This window comes from Chanodichthys erythropterus, chromosome 9 (genome assembly GCF_024489055.1).
Source record: "Chanodichthys erythropterus isolate Z2021 chromosome 9, ASM2448905v1, whole genome shotgun sequence".
Classification (NCBI taxonomy): Eukaryota; Metazoa; Chordata; class Actinopteri; order Cypriniformes; family Xenocyprididae; genus Chanodichthys; species Chanodichthys erythropterus.
In genome coordinates this window covers 7,311,625-7,327,241 of record NC_090229.1, presented here as the reverse complement: position 1 = coordinate 7,327,241, position 15,617 = coordinate 7,311,625, and the positions used below count along the sequence as shown (strand labels likewise).

The following is a 15,617-nucleotide window of genomic DNA, read 5'->3' as shown; positions in this document are numbered from 1 at the left end:
GACAAAAACCGATGAATATTGCATTTCACAGCGCTAAATAGAAGCAAGGTGAAACTTTCTCTATTACTAAATGTGGAAAAAGGAAATGGAAGATATGAGTAAGTTAAACGTGGTGGATCTCACGAACTTCACTACTATGGTGAGGGTGGTGACTATGAATATTAACAAACGTAATGTGACGTAAGCCTCTGAAAGTAGATGCCGAATTGTTGGACGTTCGAATGTGGGCGTAATAAGTACGCTGTAGCGGTGGCTCATGAATATTAAGTAGGTGACGCGCATCCTTTGAGGTGACGCAATAAATATTAATGAGCCAGGCGTTCTTCGCCATTAGTACGATTCGTGAGGGCTGGTGATGGTGACTAAAAGTAAAAGAAGAAAACAAGACCACCATCACAAGTGACAGCCACAAACAGGAAACTTTCGCGTTCAAGAACCACGTAAAGCTGACTAAAAAAAGACTTACACATTAAAGATAATAAAGTAACGTTACGTAAAAATGTCTGGAGCGGAGTTTGAGAGGGAGTTTCTGTACAACTTACCCGCGTCTGTTATGAGTCACTTTACACGGGTTATGGACTCACTTTCACACTCAGACTGGATATTATTCGGTAAGAATAATCTATTTATCTTTAGGTTTCTATTATGATGATGTTGTTTTCACCTATTTAACTCGAAACTTGGAGGATTAGCACACGCGCTAACGTTAACTCACTTAACTTAGCTGTCTGAGCGGTGACGTCAAAAGTTCAGTTTCATGTGAAATGTTTATTTATTTACATCGAGGGTTTGTTTATTTCGTTTGGTTGTGAATAACTTTTGTCATGATATTTGTTTTGTTATGAATGTATTTGAGGTAACGAGAATGTTTTGCTAAGTGTCAGGATTGTTGCCCTGGCCTGATGATTAATGACATCGGAGTAAATAAACGGGTAAATAATTAACAATATGTTTAAAAAGCCAGAATTTGTTGAGCACTGGACATGGATCAACGTATGTTGTGTCCATTCATTCAGGTGAGATGCTGAGATTTGATAAATCACATGGTTAAATCACAGCTGTATTTGGTCTTTTCCTCAATGGGCAATCAACTGGGATTGGGAATTAGTTTAAATAAATGTAATTTTTTCTGCCACTGTTGGCCATTTTCAGTATGTTAGTTAGGACTTTATACATAATTTTGTCTCCAAGTTTTAGCATGAATAATTCCATATTAATTCATTATGTTTTTGCTGTAGTGGGCATTTTGGTGTAAACTAAACTTAAACACTGCTTTCATGTCCATTGCAGCTTCACATGTAATATCTGATCAGACTGAACTACGTCTTTTGGAGCAAAGCCCGAGACGCACAGACATCCTCATGCACAATTGGGGCTGTCGTAATGGGACGGTTGGAGAACTGGTGCAGATTCTTGAAGGCTTGCAGTGGTTTCGGCCCCGTGATATCATCCTTGAATGTATGCATGCTTTTTATTTTTTATGTAATTGTATATTGACATTTGCTTGCTTCTGTTGAGTCTAGCACATTTGATTCTCTACCCTGCCAGGTTATCAGGTGGGTTTTGTGGTTGTTTTACGAAACTCGGTTGATCATTTTTACTCGGCCACTTTCTTGACAAGTAACATTTCAGTTGTGAAGAACAAACAAGCACCATGCAACATTTCTCTGCTGTGATCACACATGCATATTTGTGTTAGTTTCTGTTCTTTGATCACTAGAGATCAGATTACACTCAACCAGTTACATTCTCCACTGGCATGAGGTGGTGGGGTTGGGGGGCAACTAATTAGGCTTGTTACTTAAAGGGTTAGTTCACCCAAAGATGAAATTTCTGTCATTAATTACTCTCCCTCATGTCGTTCCACACCCTTAAGACCTAAAGAACACAAATTAAGATATTTATGATGAAATCTGAGGGTATGTGATCCACACACAAGCAGAAACGTCATTGAACCTTTTGATGTCCAGAAATGTTGTTAAAACATGGTTAAAATAGTCAGCGTGACTACAGTGGTTTAACCTTAAAAGATTGGTTCACTTTCAAATAAAATTTTTCTGATCATTTACTCATCCAAGATGTTCATGTCCTTCTTTCTTCAGTCAAAAAGAAATTAAGGTTTTTGATGAAAACATTCCAGGATTTTTCTCCTTATAGTGGACTTCAATGGCCTCCAAACGGTTTAAGGTAGATGAGGAATAAAGGTCTTATCTAGTGAAACGATCTGTAATTTTCGAAAAAAAAAAAAAAAAAAAAGTTTATGTATGTAGGACATACAGCATAAGCTTTTTGAAGAATACAAAAGTGTGTTTTTTGCGTTTTTAGAATTTACATTTTTTTCCAAAAATGATCGTTTCGATAGATAAGACCCTTATTCCTCTTCTGGTATCGTTTAAAGCCCTTTGAAGCTGCACTGAAAATGTAATTTTGACCTTCTACCGTTTGGGCTCCATTGAAGTCCACTATATGGGAATAATCCTGCAATGTTTTCATCAAAAACCTTAATTTCTTTTTGACTGAAGAAAGGAGGACATGAACATCTTGGATGACATGGGGGTGAGTAAATTATCAGAAATTTTATTTGAAAGTGAACTAATCCTTTAATGTTATAAAGCGATTAGAATACTTTTTGTGTGTAAAAATAAAACAAAAAAAACAACTTTATTTAACAATTTGGACCGTTGTCATATGTAGTGAAATACATACTGCAGGCTTCCTTGTTTATGTCCGAATGCCGGCTCATTATTGGCTGGCTCCTGCGTCAGCATCACATGCATGCGTTGTGCTGCTCACGTGTTCAGCTTAGGCCAATAATGAGAGATGCCCTCGGATTTCATCAAAAACATCTTAATTTGTGTTCCGAAGATGAACAAGATTTTACACGTTTGGAACGACACAAGGGTGAGTAATTAATGACAGAAATTTCATTTTTGGGTGAACTAACTTATCTAAACTAATCTTCAGCAGAGTCCAAATTGACCTCATTTGCTTTAAAACACATTTGCAGTCTTATTTTGCTGATTTCTCAGTGCATGTTGTTATTTCATAGAAAAAATATTTGTCTCTACAATCTTTCATCAAAATGCAATAACTTGCTGTGCCTCTGAAACTGAACCTAACAATTAATGAATAATAATTAATAGTTATGGGTTTTTCAACAGCCAATAATGATGATAAATAGATATTAAATATAACATTTTTTATATATATATATATATATATATATATATATATATATATATATATATATATATATATATATATATATATATATATAAAATAAATATATATATATATATATATATATATATATATATATATATATATATATATATATAAAATAAATATATATATATATATATATATAAAATAAATATATGAGAGAGGGAGAAAAAAATATATTTTTGCTAATGAGCAGATGAGATTGAAATGAAGCAATCTTTAACGCCATTTAATATATGATTTATGTATGATTTAAAATTTTGATTTAGCTAAAATTATTAAAGAACTGTAACAAAATTAGAATTAAAAAAAAAACTAAAAATGACAAGCACATAAAATTACTAAAACAAACTAAAATGAAGACTGAAAATATAAAAATAACAGCTGATTCAAAATAAATTTAATAAATACTATAATAGTATTTAATACTAAAATAACAGTGTATTATAGATATGTAATTTTAGGGGAAAAAATGTACCTGATATGTTTCAGCTTTATAATTTTGTTTTGTGCAATTTATTGTATATTTGTCCATTAATGTAGCTTTGTATGCATTTCCAAAGGTAGACGTATACCGCAGTCTCGTTTGGAGCGACGGTCACCTTCACCGGTTCCACCAGCCACGGCATGTCAACCCAGTACAGTCAGCTTTATCAAAGAGTTTCTCCCGGTCCACGGTAACATGTTAAACTTTCTGCAGTGCTTGCATCTGATGATATAAATAATAACATTATGATGGTAAAAAAAAACATTTTTAATATAAGGTAATTTTGTTTTTCCAGAAATCAGGCCTCTACCCAAGCCTAGCCCTCCACCGCCTGATATGGACTCCATCAATTCAAGAACCTCAAATATAGCCGAAAAGGTGCTTTATTTGATTGAAAAAAAGAAATTAACCATTAAAAGTACTAATAAAAAAGACTTGATAGGTTTGAGCGTTCACTCTATTTTTATTGTGCTGGAAAGGCATTAGTCAGCATATCTCTTCCTTTAGGCATTACGTTTTTCTTCCCTTTCTTAATCCAATGACACTTCTGTGTTTGTTTACAGTGCCCAAGTAAGAACCGGGTGGATCCCCCGCCTCTTTACTCCACTGCGATGAGTTGGCCGTTTGAAGAAATACAGAGAGGCACATGCAATTTTTCGCCGTGCAAGCAGATTGGAGAAGGAGGTTTCGGGCACGTGTATCAAGCTGTGATGAGAAACACAGAGTTCGCTGTGAAGAAGCTGAAAGAGGTACTAAAACAAACATCTGTGAGTTTGGTGGTTGTGTTATTGAGTCATTCATTCAGTTTCCTTAACATCCATCTTTTTTCTTTCACATGGATGTTCGGAGCAGGACTCTCATTTGGATTGGGATGTCGTGAAGGAAAGTTTCAGGACCGAAGTGGAAAAACTTTCACAGTAAGAAACTGCCTGTCCATCCTCTGCTCCTGTGGCTTATGCTTCCTTCTCTCGTGCTTTAAATCTGTCTTTCCTGATTTGTCTTAAGGCACCCATGCATATTTTGGGCCAAATTCTCTTTCCAACAATCCTAGGTAAAGTCTTAAGTATCTTGATGCTTCTACAGATTATCTTATCAGATTTTCCTCTTGTGTGATGTGTATTAAAGGTCCCATTCTTCGTGATCCCATGTTTCAAACTTTAGTTAGTGTGTAATGTTGTTGTTGGAGTATAAATAAAATCTGTAAAATTTTAAAGCTCAAAGTTCAATACCAAGCAAGATATTTTATTTAACAGAAGTCGCCTACATCGAACGTCCAGTTTGGACTACATCCCTCTACTTCCTTCTTTAATGACGTCACTAAAACAGTTTTTTGACTAACCTCCGCCCACAGGAATACACAAGAGTTGCGTTTGTAGAGTGTGTTTGTCGCCATGTCGTCGAAACGCTGTTATTATGGTAAGAGGTGTGACCTTTCAGGCAAGATGCGCTAAGCTGCTGTCGAATCACAACACAGGAACCGCTGGCACAATCAGAACTCGTTACGTATTTCTGAAGGAGGGACTTCATAGAACAAGGAACTCATCAGCCCGTTTTTATGACAGTGGAAACAGCGGTATACAGATAAGTAAATTATGTGAAAAATACTGTTTTTTTTACACGCGAAACATGAACACATGTTATATTGCACACTATAAACACAATCAAAGCTTCAAAAAAACTTTAAGAGTGATTGAATCTGCTTGGAAGAATGTCAGGGCCTCACCAATCTCGAATCATAAATATCCAACATGTTGAACATTTAAGATCAGAAATCCTGTTGTGTAAGGGGGAACCCAGAGGACAAACACGCACACACTTCGTAGATTGTCACATGATGGAAGCGAGCTGACAGAAGACGGAAGCAAAACACAACTTAATCCAAACATTTTCATTTTTTTCCCCTGCAAACATTCTGTAAAAAGCAGTCCAAACTCTATTATCGCCATTTCTTCTTGCCTGTTTTGAGTCCCAGTTTGACCCTGAGTTCACAGTAGGGACTCTTGTTGTTTATGAATGCAATCTGTTAATGTGTGGTGTCTTGGTCACATCGTGGTACCCCACACATTATGGAAACGAAATGATCTAATCTATCGTCTTTTTTTTTTTTTTTTTTCATCATGTTTGTGGTCTCCTACATTTCGAAAATCTGATAAGATTTTAATATTTATCATTTTAGTTTGGGCAAGCCTTTAATCAGCTTTTTTCAGTCTGGCTGTGATTCATTTGTTTGTTTAACAGAAATGCAGAACGGGACTTACCCGCCTGAAATTTGATTGCCCTTTATGCACAGCACGTCTTCATGAGCCAAAAATGAAAGTCTCCTGCCTACCCTCAAAATCTTTTTTGTGGTTAGTTGTCATCCTGTTGTCTCTTAATTGGGTCAATTTTTTTTCTGACACATTTTTCAGCCAACACTTTCAAGCCTTGCTTTTTCAGCTACTGTAATGCTCTCATTTAATGTTATGTAATGCAATCTAAAGCAACACATTTTTTATTAGGCTCTATCTTATTCCGCAGATACAGGCATCCCAACATAATGGACTTTGTTGGCTACAGTATAGACAGACAAATTTATTGTCTCATATATGTTTATATGCAGAATGGCTCTTTAGAAGACCGACTACGCTGTGAGGTGAGTTACCACATTTGCAAGACAATATAGGCTCTGCTTCATGATTTAGTGTGTTACTTGAAGGCGTAGTCCACTCAAAATGAAACTCATTTTTTACTCACCCTCATGCCTGTATGACAAACAGTGAAAGTAAATGGAGACAATGCTGTCGAGGTCAAGAAATTACAAAAAAAGTTTGTATGACTCGTATTTTAAGTGTTCTGAAGTCATAAGATAGAATGTAATTCAAATTGTTATCTTTTGAAAATCATCTCATCTGTCAATTATGGAAGCTTGTTTCCACCATGACATAAAAATAAAAAAGGTAATTACACTTTTTATCTCACAAGTCTGACTTTTTTTTTTCTCACAATATTGTGATATAAAGTCAGAATTGTGAGATATAAAGTCAGAATTGCGAGTTATAGACAGAATTGTGAGATATAAAGTCAGAATTGTGAGATTTAAAGTCAGAATTATGAGATATAAAGTCAGAATTGCGTGATATACTTATAAAGTCAGAATTGTGAGATATAAAGTCAGAATTATGAGATATAAAGTCAGAATTGCGTGATATACTTTATAACTCACAATTCTGACTTTATATCTCATAATTCTGACTTTATATCTCACAATTCGGAGTTATAAAGTCAGACTTGGGAGTTATAGACAGAATTGCGAGTTATAAAGTCAGAATTGCGAGTTATAAAGTATATCACGCAATTCTGACTATAACTCGCAATTGCGAATTTAAATATCGCAATTTTCTGAGAAATAAAGTCAGAATTGTGAGATGTAAACTTGCAATTGCAAGGGAAAAAAAAGTCAGAATTGTGAGATAAAAAGTTTAATATTTAAAAACAATCTTCCATACTCATTAGCACATTTAAATATTGTGCTTCACAACTTACTTAAATTTGTTATTTCTGTGTATCATCCTCATGCACTTTGTTTGTATGGAAATAAGCCCTCAGAACGGTCATTTGGGTTTGGAATACCATGAAGGTGAATAAATGATAGAAGTTTCATTTTATGTGATCTAACCCTTTCAAGTCATGAGTCTTTGTTTTTCATAATGCTTGTTTCTTTCAGGACAGCAACGCCCTCTCTTGGTCACAGCGTGTAAATGTGTTACTGGGCACTGCAAAAGCTATTCAATACCTGCATTCTTGTTCACCTGCACTTATTCATGGAGATATCAAGAGGTGAGTACAAGAACATGTAAACCACATGAACACTACCATTTAAAAGTTTGGGATCCATTTTTATTTATTTATTTATTTTTTTTAAGTAATTTATACTTGAATTCAGCAAGGGTGCATTAAATTGATCAAAAGTGACTGTAAAGACACTTATGTTACAAAAGATTCCAGTAAAAATGCTGTTCTTTTGAACCTTCCGTTCATCAAAGTATCATTGTTTCTACAAAAATATGAAGCAGCGTAACTGTTTTCAACACTAATAATAATTAGAAATGTTTATTAAGCAGCAAATTAGCATATTAGAATGATTTCTGAAGGATCATGTGACACTGAAGAGTGAAGACTGGAGTAATGATGCTGAAAATTCAGCTTTGCATCACAGAAATAAATTACATTTTACAATACATTAAAATAGAAAGGTTTTTTTAAAATTGTAATAAAATGCAGTCTTTGTTGTCTGGCTATCACCAGACCAAGCTCAATTTAAAATTGAACATTGGTCTGGGGAGTCTGTATGTATTTCCTACTGAACAAGAGGCGTGATCAACAAGCATTATTCATGCAATTGGATAGTCCTTCAACCAATCAGATCAACGATCCAGGTGATGTACTTTGCAGAGCGACGCAGAAACTCCAAACAGGTGTAGTTTGTATTGGTTTGTAGCATTGATCAGCGGTTTGCAGAAGCAGCAATGGCATCGAGTGATTTTTGCAGGTTGTGCAAAAAAACCCCCGAAAAAAACGAAAGTGAGTGGTATTTACACCCACTCGAGCGATTTGTTTGCTAAACTAAAGTCATTGAGCATCGTCGAGAGGTTAAAAGGAATTGTATTAACGGTTGTGCTTGTCGTTGCTTCTCTATTGTCATCGTGTTATACCCGCCAATAGCGAGCAAGGTGGATAAGCCAGTCTGTGATTGGTTCCCGCAAAAGTGTAACAGAAGCAGTAGAAATTAATATACGGGTTTCCAGACTGAGTTGCCGGCAAATCAGGCTGGGTTTACCCAGTCTAGTCTTTGTGAGCATAAGAGATTAAAATGATAGTGTATGTTTAGGCTGAATCGTCAGTATTTGATGTGGATTATCATGAGTGCTTAGAAGTGGCAGAAATGATTGTTCATGAAAATGCAGTAATTGTTGGGTTTTACCTAATTGCTAACTGCAACTCCATCATCAACTGAAGCCCCATTTTTCCTTTTTGTTGAATATATTGTTCCCATAAGTCGAACAAATTAAATAAGTTGCAAATGCCATTTAATGTTGATTTCATGTTAACCATTAGGGTTGCACCAGGCCTCTTTCACAAACCGGTCATCTTCCCTCAGCTCTAACATCCTTTTAGGCGATCACCTGGAGCCCAAGTTGGGGGACTTTGGATTGGCGCGTTTCTGTCGGAGCCCCAGCAAAACCCCAGGCAAGACGTCCACCGTGGCTCACACTGCAACGGTACGGGGAACTCTCGCATACCTCCCGGAAGAATACCTGAAGGATGGACAGCTAGGAGTGGAGATTGATGTCTACAGCTTTGGAGTGGTGAGATTCATCTTTTAAGACATGCATTGTGAAAGCAAAACCTCATAAAGGGTTAGTTCACCCAAAAATAAAAATTTGTCATTAATTACTCACCCTCATGTCATTCCAAACCCGTAGGACTTTGGTTCACCTTCAGGGCAGAAATAAAGATATTTTTAATGAAAACTGAGAGATTTCTGACCCTCCATTGACGGACTGGGCAACTACCACTTTGTCACTTCAAAAAGTAGAGTGATAGAAGTAAAGACTAAAACTAATCCATATGAATTAAGTGGTTTAGTCCAAATTTTGTGAAGAGACTCGATCGCTTTATATGATGAACAGATTTAATTTAGGCTTTTATTCACATAAACATTGATCTGCGAACATGAACAGAAGCTCAACCGAACCTGTTTGAGAACAAACCTCAAACCTCAAATTTGGACTAAGCTTCTCAATTCATATGGGTTACTTTTATGATCTCATTGTGAACTTTTTGAAGCGTCAAAGTGGTAGTTGTGTAGACTGTCAATGGAGGGACAGAAATCTCTCAGATTTCATTAAAGTATCTTCATTTGTGTTCTGAAGAACACAAAAGTCTTACGAGTTTGGAACGGCATGAGGGGGAGTGATAAATGATGACAATTTTCATTTTTGGGTGAGCTATCTCTTTAATAGCAATAAGTTAATATAACTTCGACAGCCCTAATTGTACCCAAATGTTCACCATCATCCTCATCAACAATATTTTATTACAATAACATTCAAGTGGGCTGGGATCCACAAAAAAGCACCCATTGAGAATTGAAAATGGACTGAGACTCCATCACACCTAATAAGATTTAAGCTCACTTTCAAGGCCAATGTAAACTACTTTTTGGTCCACTTAAATGGGTGTGAGTTGGTTTTTTTTTAAGGAGGACCCACCCTTTATTATCCTCACTTCCATATTTTGTTTAACTCTTTGATGGTTCATGTTCGTACAGAGATGCTGAAACGTCCTTCGGCCTTACATTTTTGATAAAGTAACACTCTAGTTTCTCTCGTACCGCAGGTCATACTAGAGGTACTTACTGGACGGCAGGCTCTTGAGGTCGATGGCCAGTCCAAAACTGTTTACTTGGTAAGAAAAGCTTAAGTTAATTTATAGTAACATATGTTAGGGTTAGGGTTAGAACCAGGGTTAAATCTGTTATTTCTCACAGAAAGATCTGGTTAAAGAGGAGGAAGATGATGGGAGAAGCTTCAGCAAAGGGAAGCACTCGCGAGAGCTGTCCTATGTTAACGCAGCGGAGAACATCTGCAAGAAACATCTGGATCCACGATTGATGACTAAAGACACACCTACCCCTCGTGGATCAATGGAAATTTCTCAAATGGCATGTCGATGTTTAGAACGACGGAGGAAGAAGAGGCCTCCTATGACGGAAGTAGGAGAATCTATTCAAATGCTATTTGTTTATATTATATTTTGATTTTAATATGTTAAAGGGGGTTATGTAACTTGTTCTAAGGAAAAAAAATACTTTAATTTGCAAGTTAAATTGAAGTGACCGTAAAGACATTTAATGTTACAAAAGATTTCTATTTCCAAAAAAATGTTCTTGTGAACATCAAGAAAATATATAAACTAAAAAATATTAAACAGCGCAACTGTTTTCAACATTGATAATAATAAAAAAAATAGTTTCTTGATCATCAAATCATCATATTAGAATGATTTCTGAAGGATCATGTGACACTGAAGACTGGAGTAATGATGCTGAAAATTCGGCTTTGCATCACAGGAATAAATTATATTTTAAAATAGATTGAAATAGAAAATAGTTGTTTTAAATAAAATAAAAATACTGTATTTCTAATCAAATAAATGCAGCCTTGGTGAGCATAAGAGACTTCTTTCAATCTTAATTATTCCAAACTTTTGAACTTTCTGAATGGAAAGTAGTCACAAACTAATTTAGGATTGTCGGGCTAACAATTATACATCAGGAAAATAAATAAGATTTTTATAAACCATAACACCCCCTCATAATATTATGTTTTAGTTAAAATTATCAGGCTTATTCTGGCTCTTTTGGTGTTTTTATAGGTGTTTAAAGCACTTCAAGATGTGCATTCAGGGTTGAAGACCTCTGGCAGATCGACCATGGTCAGATTATCTCCTGTATCATCTCATCCATCCACCCCTGAGCCTCTGCGCTCCGACGACAGCTCTCTGGACTCTCTCACCCATCAGTTCTCCAAACTCCACCCTCAAGAGAACACGTACCCCTACCTTCAAAAGCCTGTCTTTCCCACCTTAAACTCTGTAATGACTCAGTCTAGCTGCTCAGTGTCAGAGCTGAATGCTGAATCATGGGCTTCACAGTCCTCTGGCATGCCATGTGAATCGGATGAGAGTCAAGGCTTTTCTCAATACTTGACAAGTCACTGTAGCAGACCTCAGTCGACGTCATGTGGGGCCTGTGGCGTTCAGAGCAATGAAATAAGCAGTTCTTTAGAGGAAAACCCATCACAGTCCAGTCTGAATGAAGGTAATATTTGTTATTAAAACGGATAGATAAGGAACATCATACATATTTAAATGAGCATTTTGTTAATGTATCTTTCTTCTTTTCATTCTCTGTCTGAATTTTTACAGATTTTTCTGACCAGAAAGCGTTTATCAACCCCGTAAGGCAGCGACTGGTCAAGAAAATGGAGCTTTATGAAGAGGGGAGGATTTTAACTTCTGATCTGCTCTCATCAGGCAACTCATTGTGTAAGTGTGAAAATCAATTGTAAATGGATTCCATAACTGTTACAAACAAATGTTTGGTGGAGACAGTTCTGGGTTCTTCAGGCAACACGAGAAGATGTTTTAAGATGGAATTTCATTCAAGCTGAGCTGATAATGACCCATTTAGTATAGTCAATGGGTGCTTCTCAATTCTTATTTGTGTATCCTCGTTTCCTTTCCTTGCTTCCTTTCCTCGCGTCTTAGCTCCACCCCTCCAGGATGCGAGGGAAGGACGTAAGGAAAAGACGAGAGGACGGAGGAAATGAATAAAGTGAAATGATAAATCCTCGCTCCCTTTAGCGTCACTTCAAAGCGTCATCAGCTACACACGAGGGATCTACCCACATGTTGTTAAAGTTTGCTTATTTAAAAAAATATAATAAATATGAATAAAGCAAGATACCTAGTTGAAATATGAGATATAAAGTTTATTTAATCTGTAAAAGTAACGCATACATTTAAATTATTGTGACAGATAAGAAGGGGGAGGAGAATTTATGCGTGCGTCAGGTTACTCGATGAGAAAGACTTCCGCAAAGGATGCACCTGTTTATCCTCGCTCATGACTCCTCAGGAAGCCTCCTCACGGTGCAATTAGAGAATTGAGATGTCCTTCAAGATGGCTGAGCTCCATCGGTTTCCGGGTCGTAGGATGGAGGACGGAGGAGCGAGGAAACGAGGAGGGATATTGAGAAGCACCCATAGATGCTGGTTATCATGATTGCATCTGTTCGAGTAGAATCAGATTGCCCTGTGACTGATGTCACTGATGACACAGCCTGATCATTTTCATAATGACCAACGGAATCTACCAAGAGCAGCGCAAATTAGCGTCTGGTTTAAGACATGCTTTTTTGGGTGGTAAATAATGGCGCAAATAACAGAAAACTGACTAGCGCAAACCTTAGTAAATCACCTTGCGTGATTCATTGCAATAAATTTTGCAAACTCCTACAAACGCTTATGCATTAAGGTCAGCCACAAAAAAAACTGTCCACACCTTTTCAGCACTAATTTTTCACTGTGTGTCTTTAGTAAATCCTGACAGTAGTTTTTAATTCCAAAATAAGGTTTGCGCTGGTGTAAGTTGTCAGAAAATCTGGCCCTAACAGGTGGTAGGCAGTTAAGGTCACAGTTCTAATAACTTATGACACTAAAAAAAAAAAAAACTTTTCTATGAATGCTGAAAAACACCAGAAGAAAGATGCCCACAGGACCTGGGTATCTCACAGTCATTGAGTTGACCATGAACTCCTCTGTACACCAAAGTGTTCAGATGTGAGGCAATCTGTCTGAAAATTGGGTCATGCAACAGGACAGTGATCCCAAGCACACCAGCAAATCTACAACAGAATGGCTGAAAAAGAAAAGAATGAAGGTGTTGCAATGGCCCAGTCAAAGTCCAGACCTCAACCCGACTGAAATGCTGTGGCTGGACCTTAAGAGAGCTGTGCATAAACAAATGCCCACAAACCTCAAAGAAATGAAGCAACATATAGTGAACTGAATGTAAAGAAGAGAGAATGTGAGAGACTGATACTGTCATACAGAAAATGATTCCTTCAGCTTATTGCTGCTAAAGGTGGCTCTACAAACAACTGAATCATAGGGTGTACTTAGTTTGTCACACATGGCGTTTCCCTTTTGGCTTTATTATTGTTAAATGAATATTGACAGTGTAATTTGTCATTTGTTATGTCCTGATATGTAAAACCAAAAATCCTAAAGGGTGTCCTTTTTATATGTGTGTATATGTGTATGTGTACATGTACATGTATGTGTATGTATAAGTCATGTGAAAAAGAAACCATATATGTATGGAGCTAGATATATTTATTAATGTATATAATATTTAAATATATTTGTTTTTTCAACATTTTGTAGACCGAGGGATGAACACTCAAACGAGGGAGCCAGAAGAGAGTGATGAGTTTGCAAGTGAGACATCTGGAGTTGACGTGCAGTCACCTGCTGCAGTTTAACGCTGGATGTTTGGAAGAAAGTGCACGACAGTTGTTAAAATATTACTCAAAATATACATTAATTTCTTTATGGTACTTTTTTTACGGTTATGGTAGAGAAAATACCTCCATAAATACCTCGGCCAAAGCTGTTTTGTTTATTTGATGGTAATAGCAAGTGAAAAGTGGTACAGATAATGAAAGTTGTAAACCTGTGAATCTTGACTGACAAGTCAAAGGCGAAGATATAAAAGTGCATAATTTATTGTTATACGCCTGTTATTTTGGCGATCAAATGTCTGTCTGTTGTTTTAGGCTTAGTTCTCAGAGGCATATTGCTTTAAATAGCATAAAGTCAAGTTTATGGATTATGGCCAAAACACTTACATGTATGAGAGTACTATTTAACATTAATGACTAATCTTCTATGGTACTAACTGGTGATTGTTATATAAATTGAATTGAACATTTAGCCTGTTCATTATGCACAATTTATTTTTATTTTTATTGTCAGCAAAACTACAGCAATACCGAAATAGAGGCCTATTTAGCCCGTTGCTTTTTAAAGGTCCATGTATCTCCCATTTTTCAAACTGTTCCAAAAAGCTTTTTTTTTTTTTTTAAACAGTCTTAATTTTGTGATTGGCAGATTCAGAATCTAAACTGAATTCTTGATTTTGCTTGCATTATTGGTTATTGTACACACACTGACTTGTAAAATGTTTTACTTGAAAAATTGTTGTCAGATGTATATTTAATCTGTTCTTCGGAAAGAAAAAGTTTAGGTCATTAATCAAAACACTGGGTTTTTGTGAATGGAATACAACTATTATGTGTGTTGTTGAGAGTGCTATAAGCATATTCTATTTACATGAATGATCTTTTTTTTTCATGCAGAGCTCATGAATATTACAGAAATCATCATGTTAGAGTTAAAGGAGAAAAGACCGTGTTTACCATAGTTTCTGTTACATAATAAAAAATATTATATATTTGACCTTATTTCTGTTTGTAGGCTATATATTCTATAATGTAAGTTTCTATATCTGAAGGGTTGATTTTTTTTTTTTATTAAAACTAATTTTAATTTTTATATATATATATAATTTTTTTTTTTGAAGATCACAAAACTTGCTAACTTTTGTGCCTTAATAATTTATTTTTGTCCCCTTGTCCCTGACCCAAACTTTCAATGTGTCAAAACTATGTTGTTATAGTTTTAAACATGTAATTATCTAAACATATTGAAATAAACTATTTCAGTATTTATGTGAAAATTATTAATATATACAGTATATATATATATATATATGTAGCTATATGTGTGTGTGTGTATTTAGCAATAGATTTACGGATAGATTCTATAGAATTAATTCATATTCTACATTCGAATAATGCTTTGTACTTTATCTGTATTTGATTTTGTTCAAGTAAATATAATAAAAAGATGTGAGAAGAAAATGGACAAATCACGGTAAATATCACTTGTGAGCAGAATATTTTTTATTGCACATCATGTGCAATCAAGCAGTGATTTTGTCAAATTGTGCAACAATACAACAGCATAGCTATGAAAAAATATGTAAATTCAAACTATAAAATGTATGGTATTTGGGTGTAAACTAGTAATCCAGATTGCAGAGCATGGCTGATGAGTAAATGGAATGTGATGGTAGTTTTTTATTTAACAAGATACACAAAATACATTCATGATGGCATTCATAATTATAAATAAATAAGCAAGGCACACCAATAAAATTGGGAAAAATAATGAAGAGGGATCTTTTGATTCATATTTCAAAAAATTAGTCTCCTATCATCTCAGAAATGTATATATATAT

At 35.6% G+C, this 15,617-nt stretch overlaps 1 protein-coding gene across 1 annotated transcript; it reads left to right on the top strand.

Annotated features, from left to right (window-relative positions):
• Window positions 1-333: 333 nt before the first annotated feature.
• On the top strand, window positions 334-15,455 carry irak1 (interleukin-1 receptor-associated kinase 1). The gene is made up of 14 exons (XM_067394397.1): window positions 334-611; window positions 1,291-1,458; window positions 3,786-3,899; window positions 4,005-4,087; window positions 4,273-4,458; window positions 4,562-4,626; window positions 6,227-6,341; window positions 7,413-7,525; window positions 8,847-9,054; window positions 10,088-10,156; window positions 10,239-10,463; window positions 11,126-11,570; window positions 11,678-11,797; window positions 13,700-15,455. Exons 1-14 carry the CDS (start codon window positions 500-502, stop codon window positions 13,795-13,797), a joined length of 2,121 nt encoding a protein of 706 aa, XP_067250498.1. The 5' UTR covers window positions 334-499; the 3' UTR covers window positions 13,798-15,455.
• The last annotated feature ends 162 nt before the right edge of the window (window positions 15,456-15,617 follow it).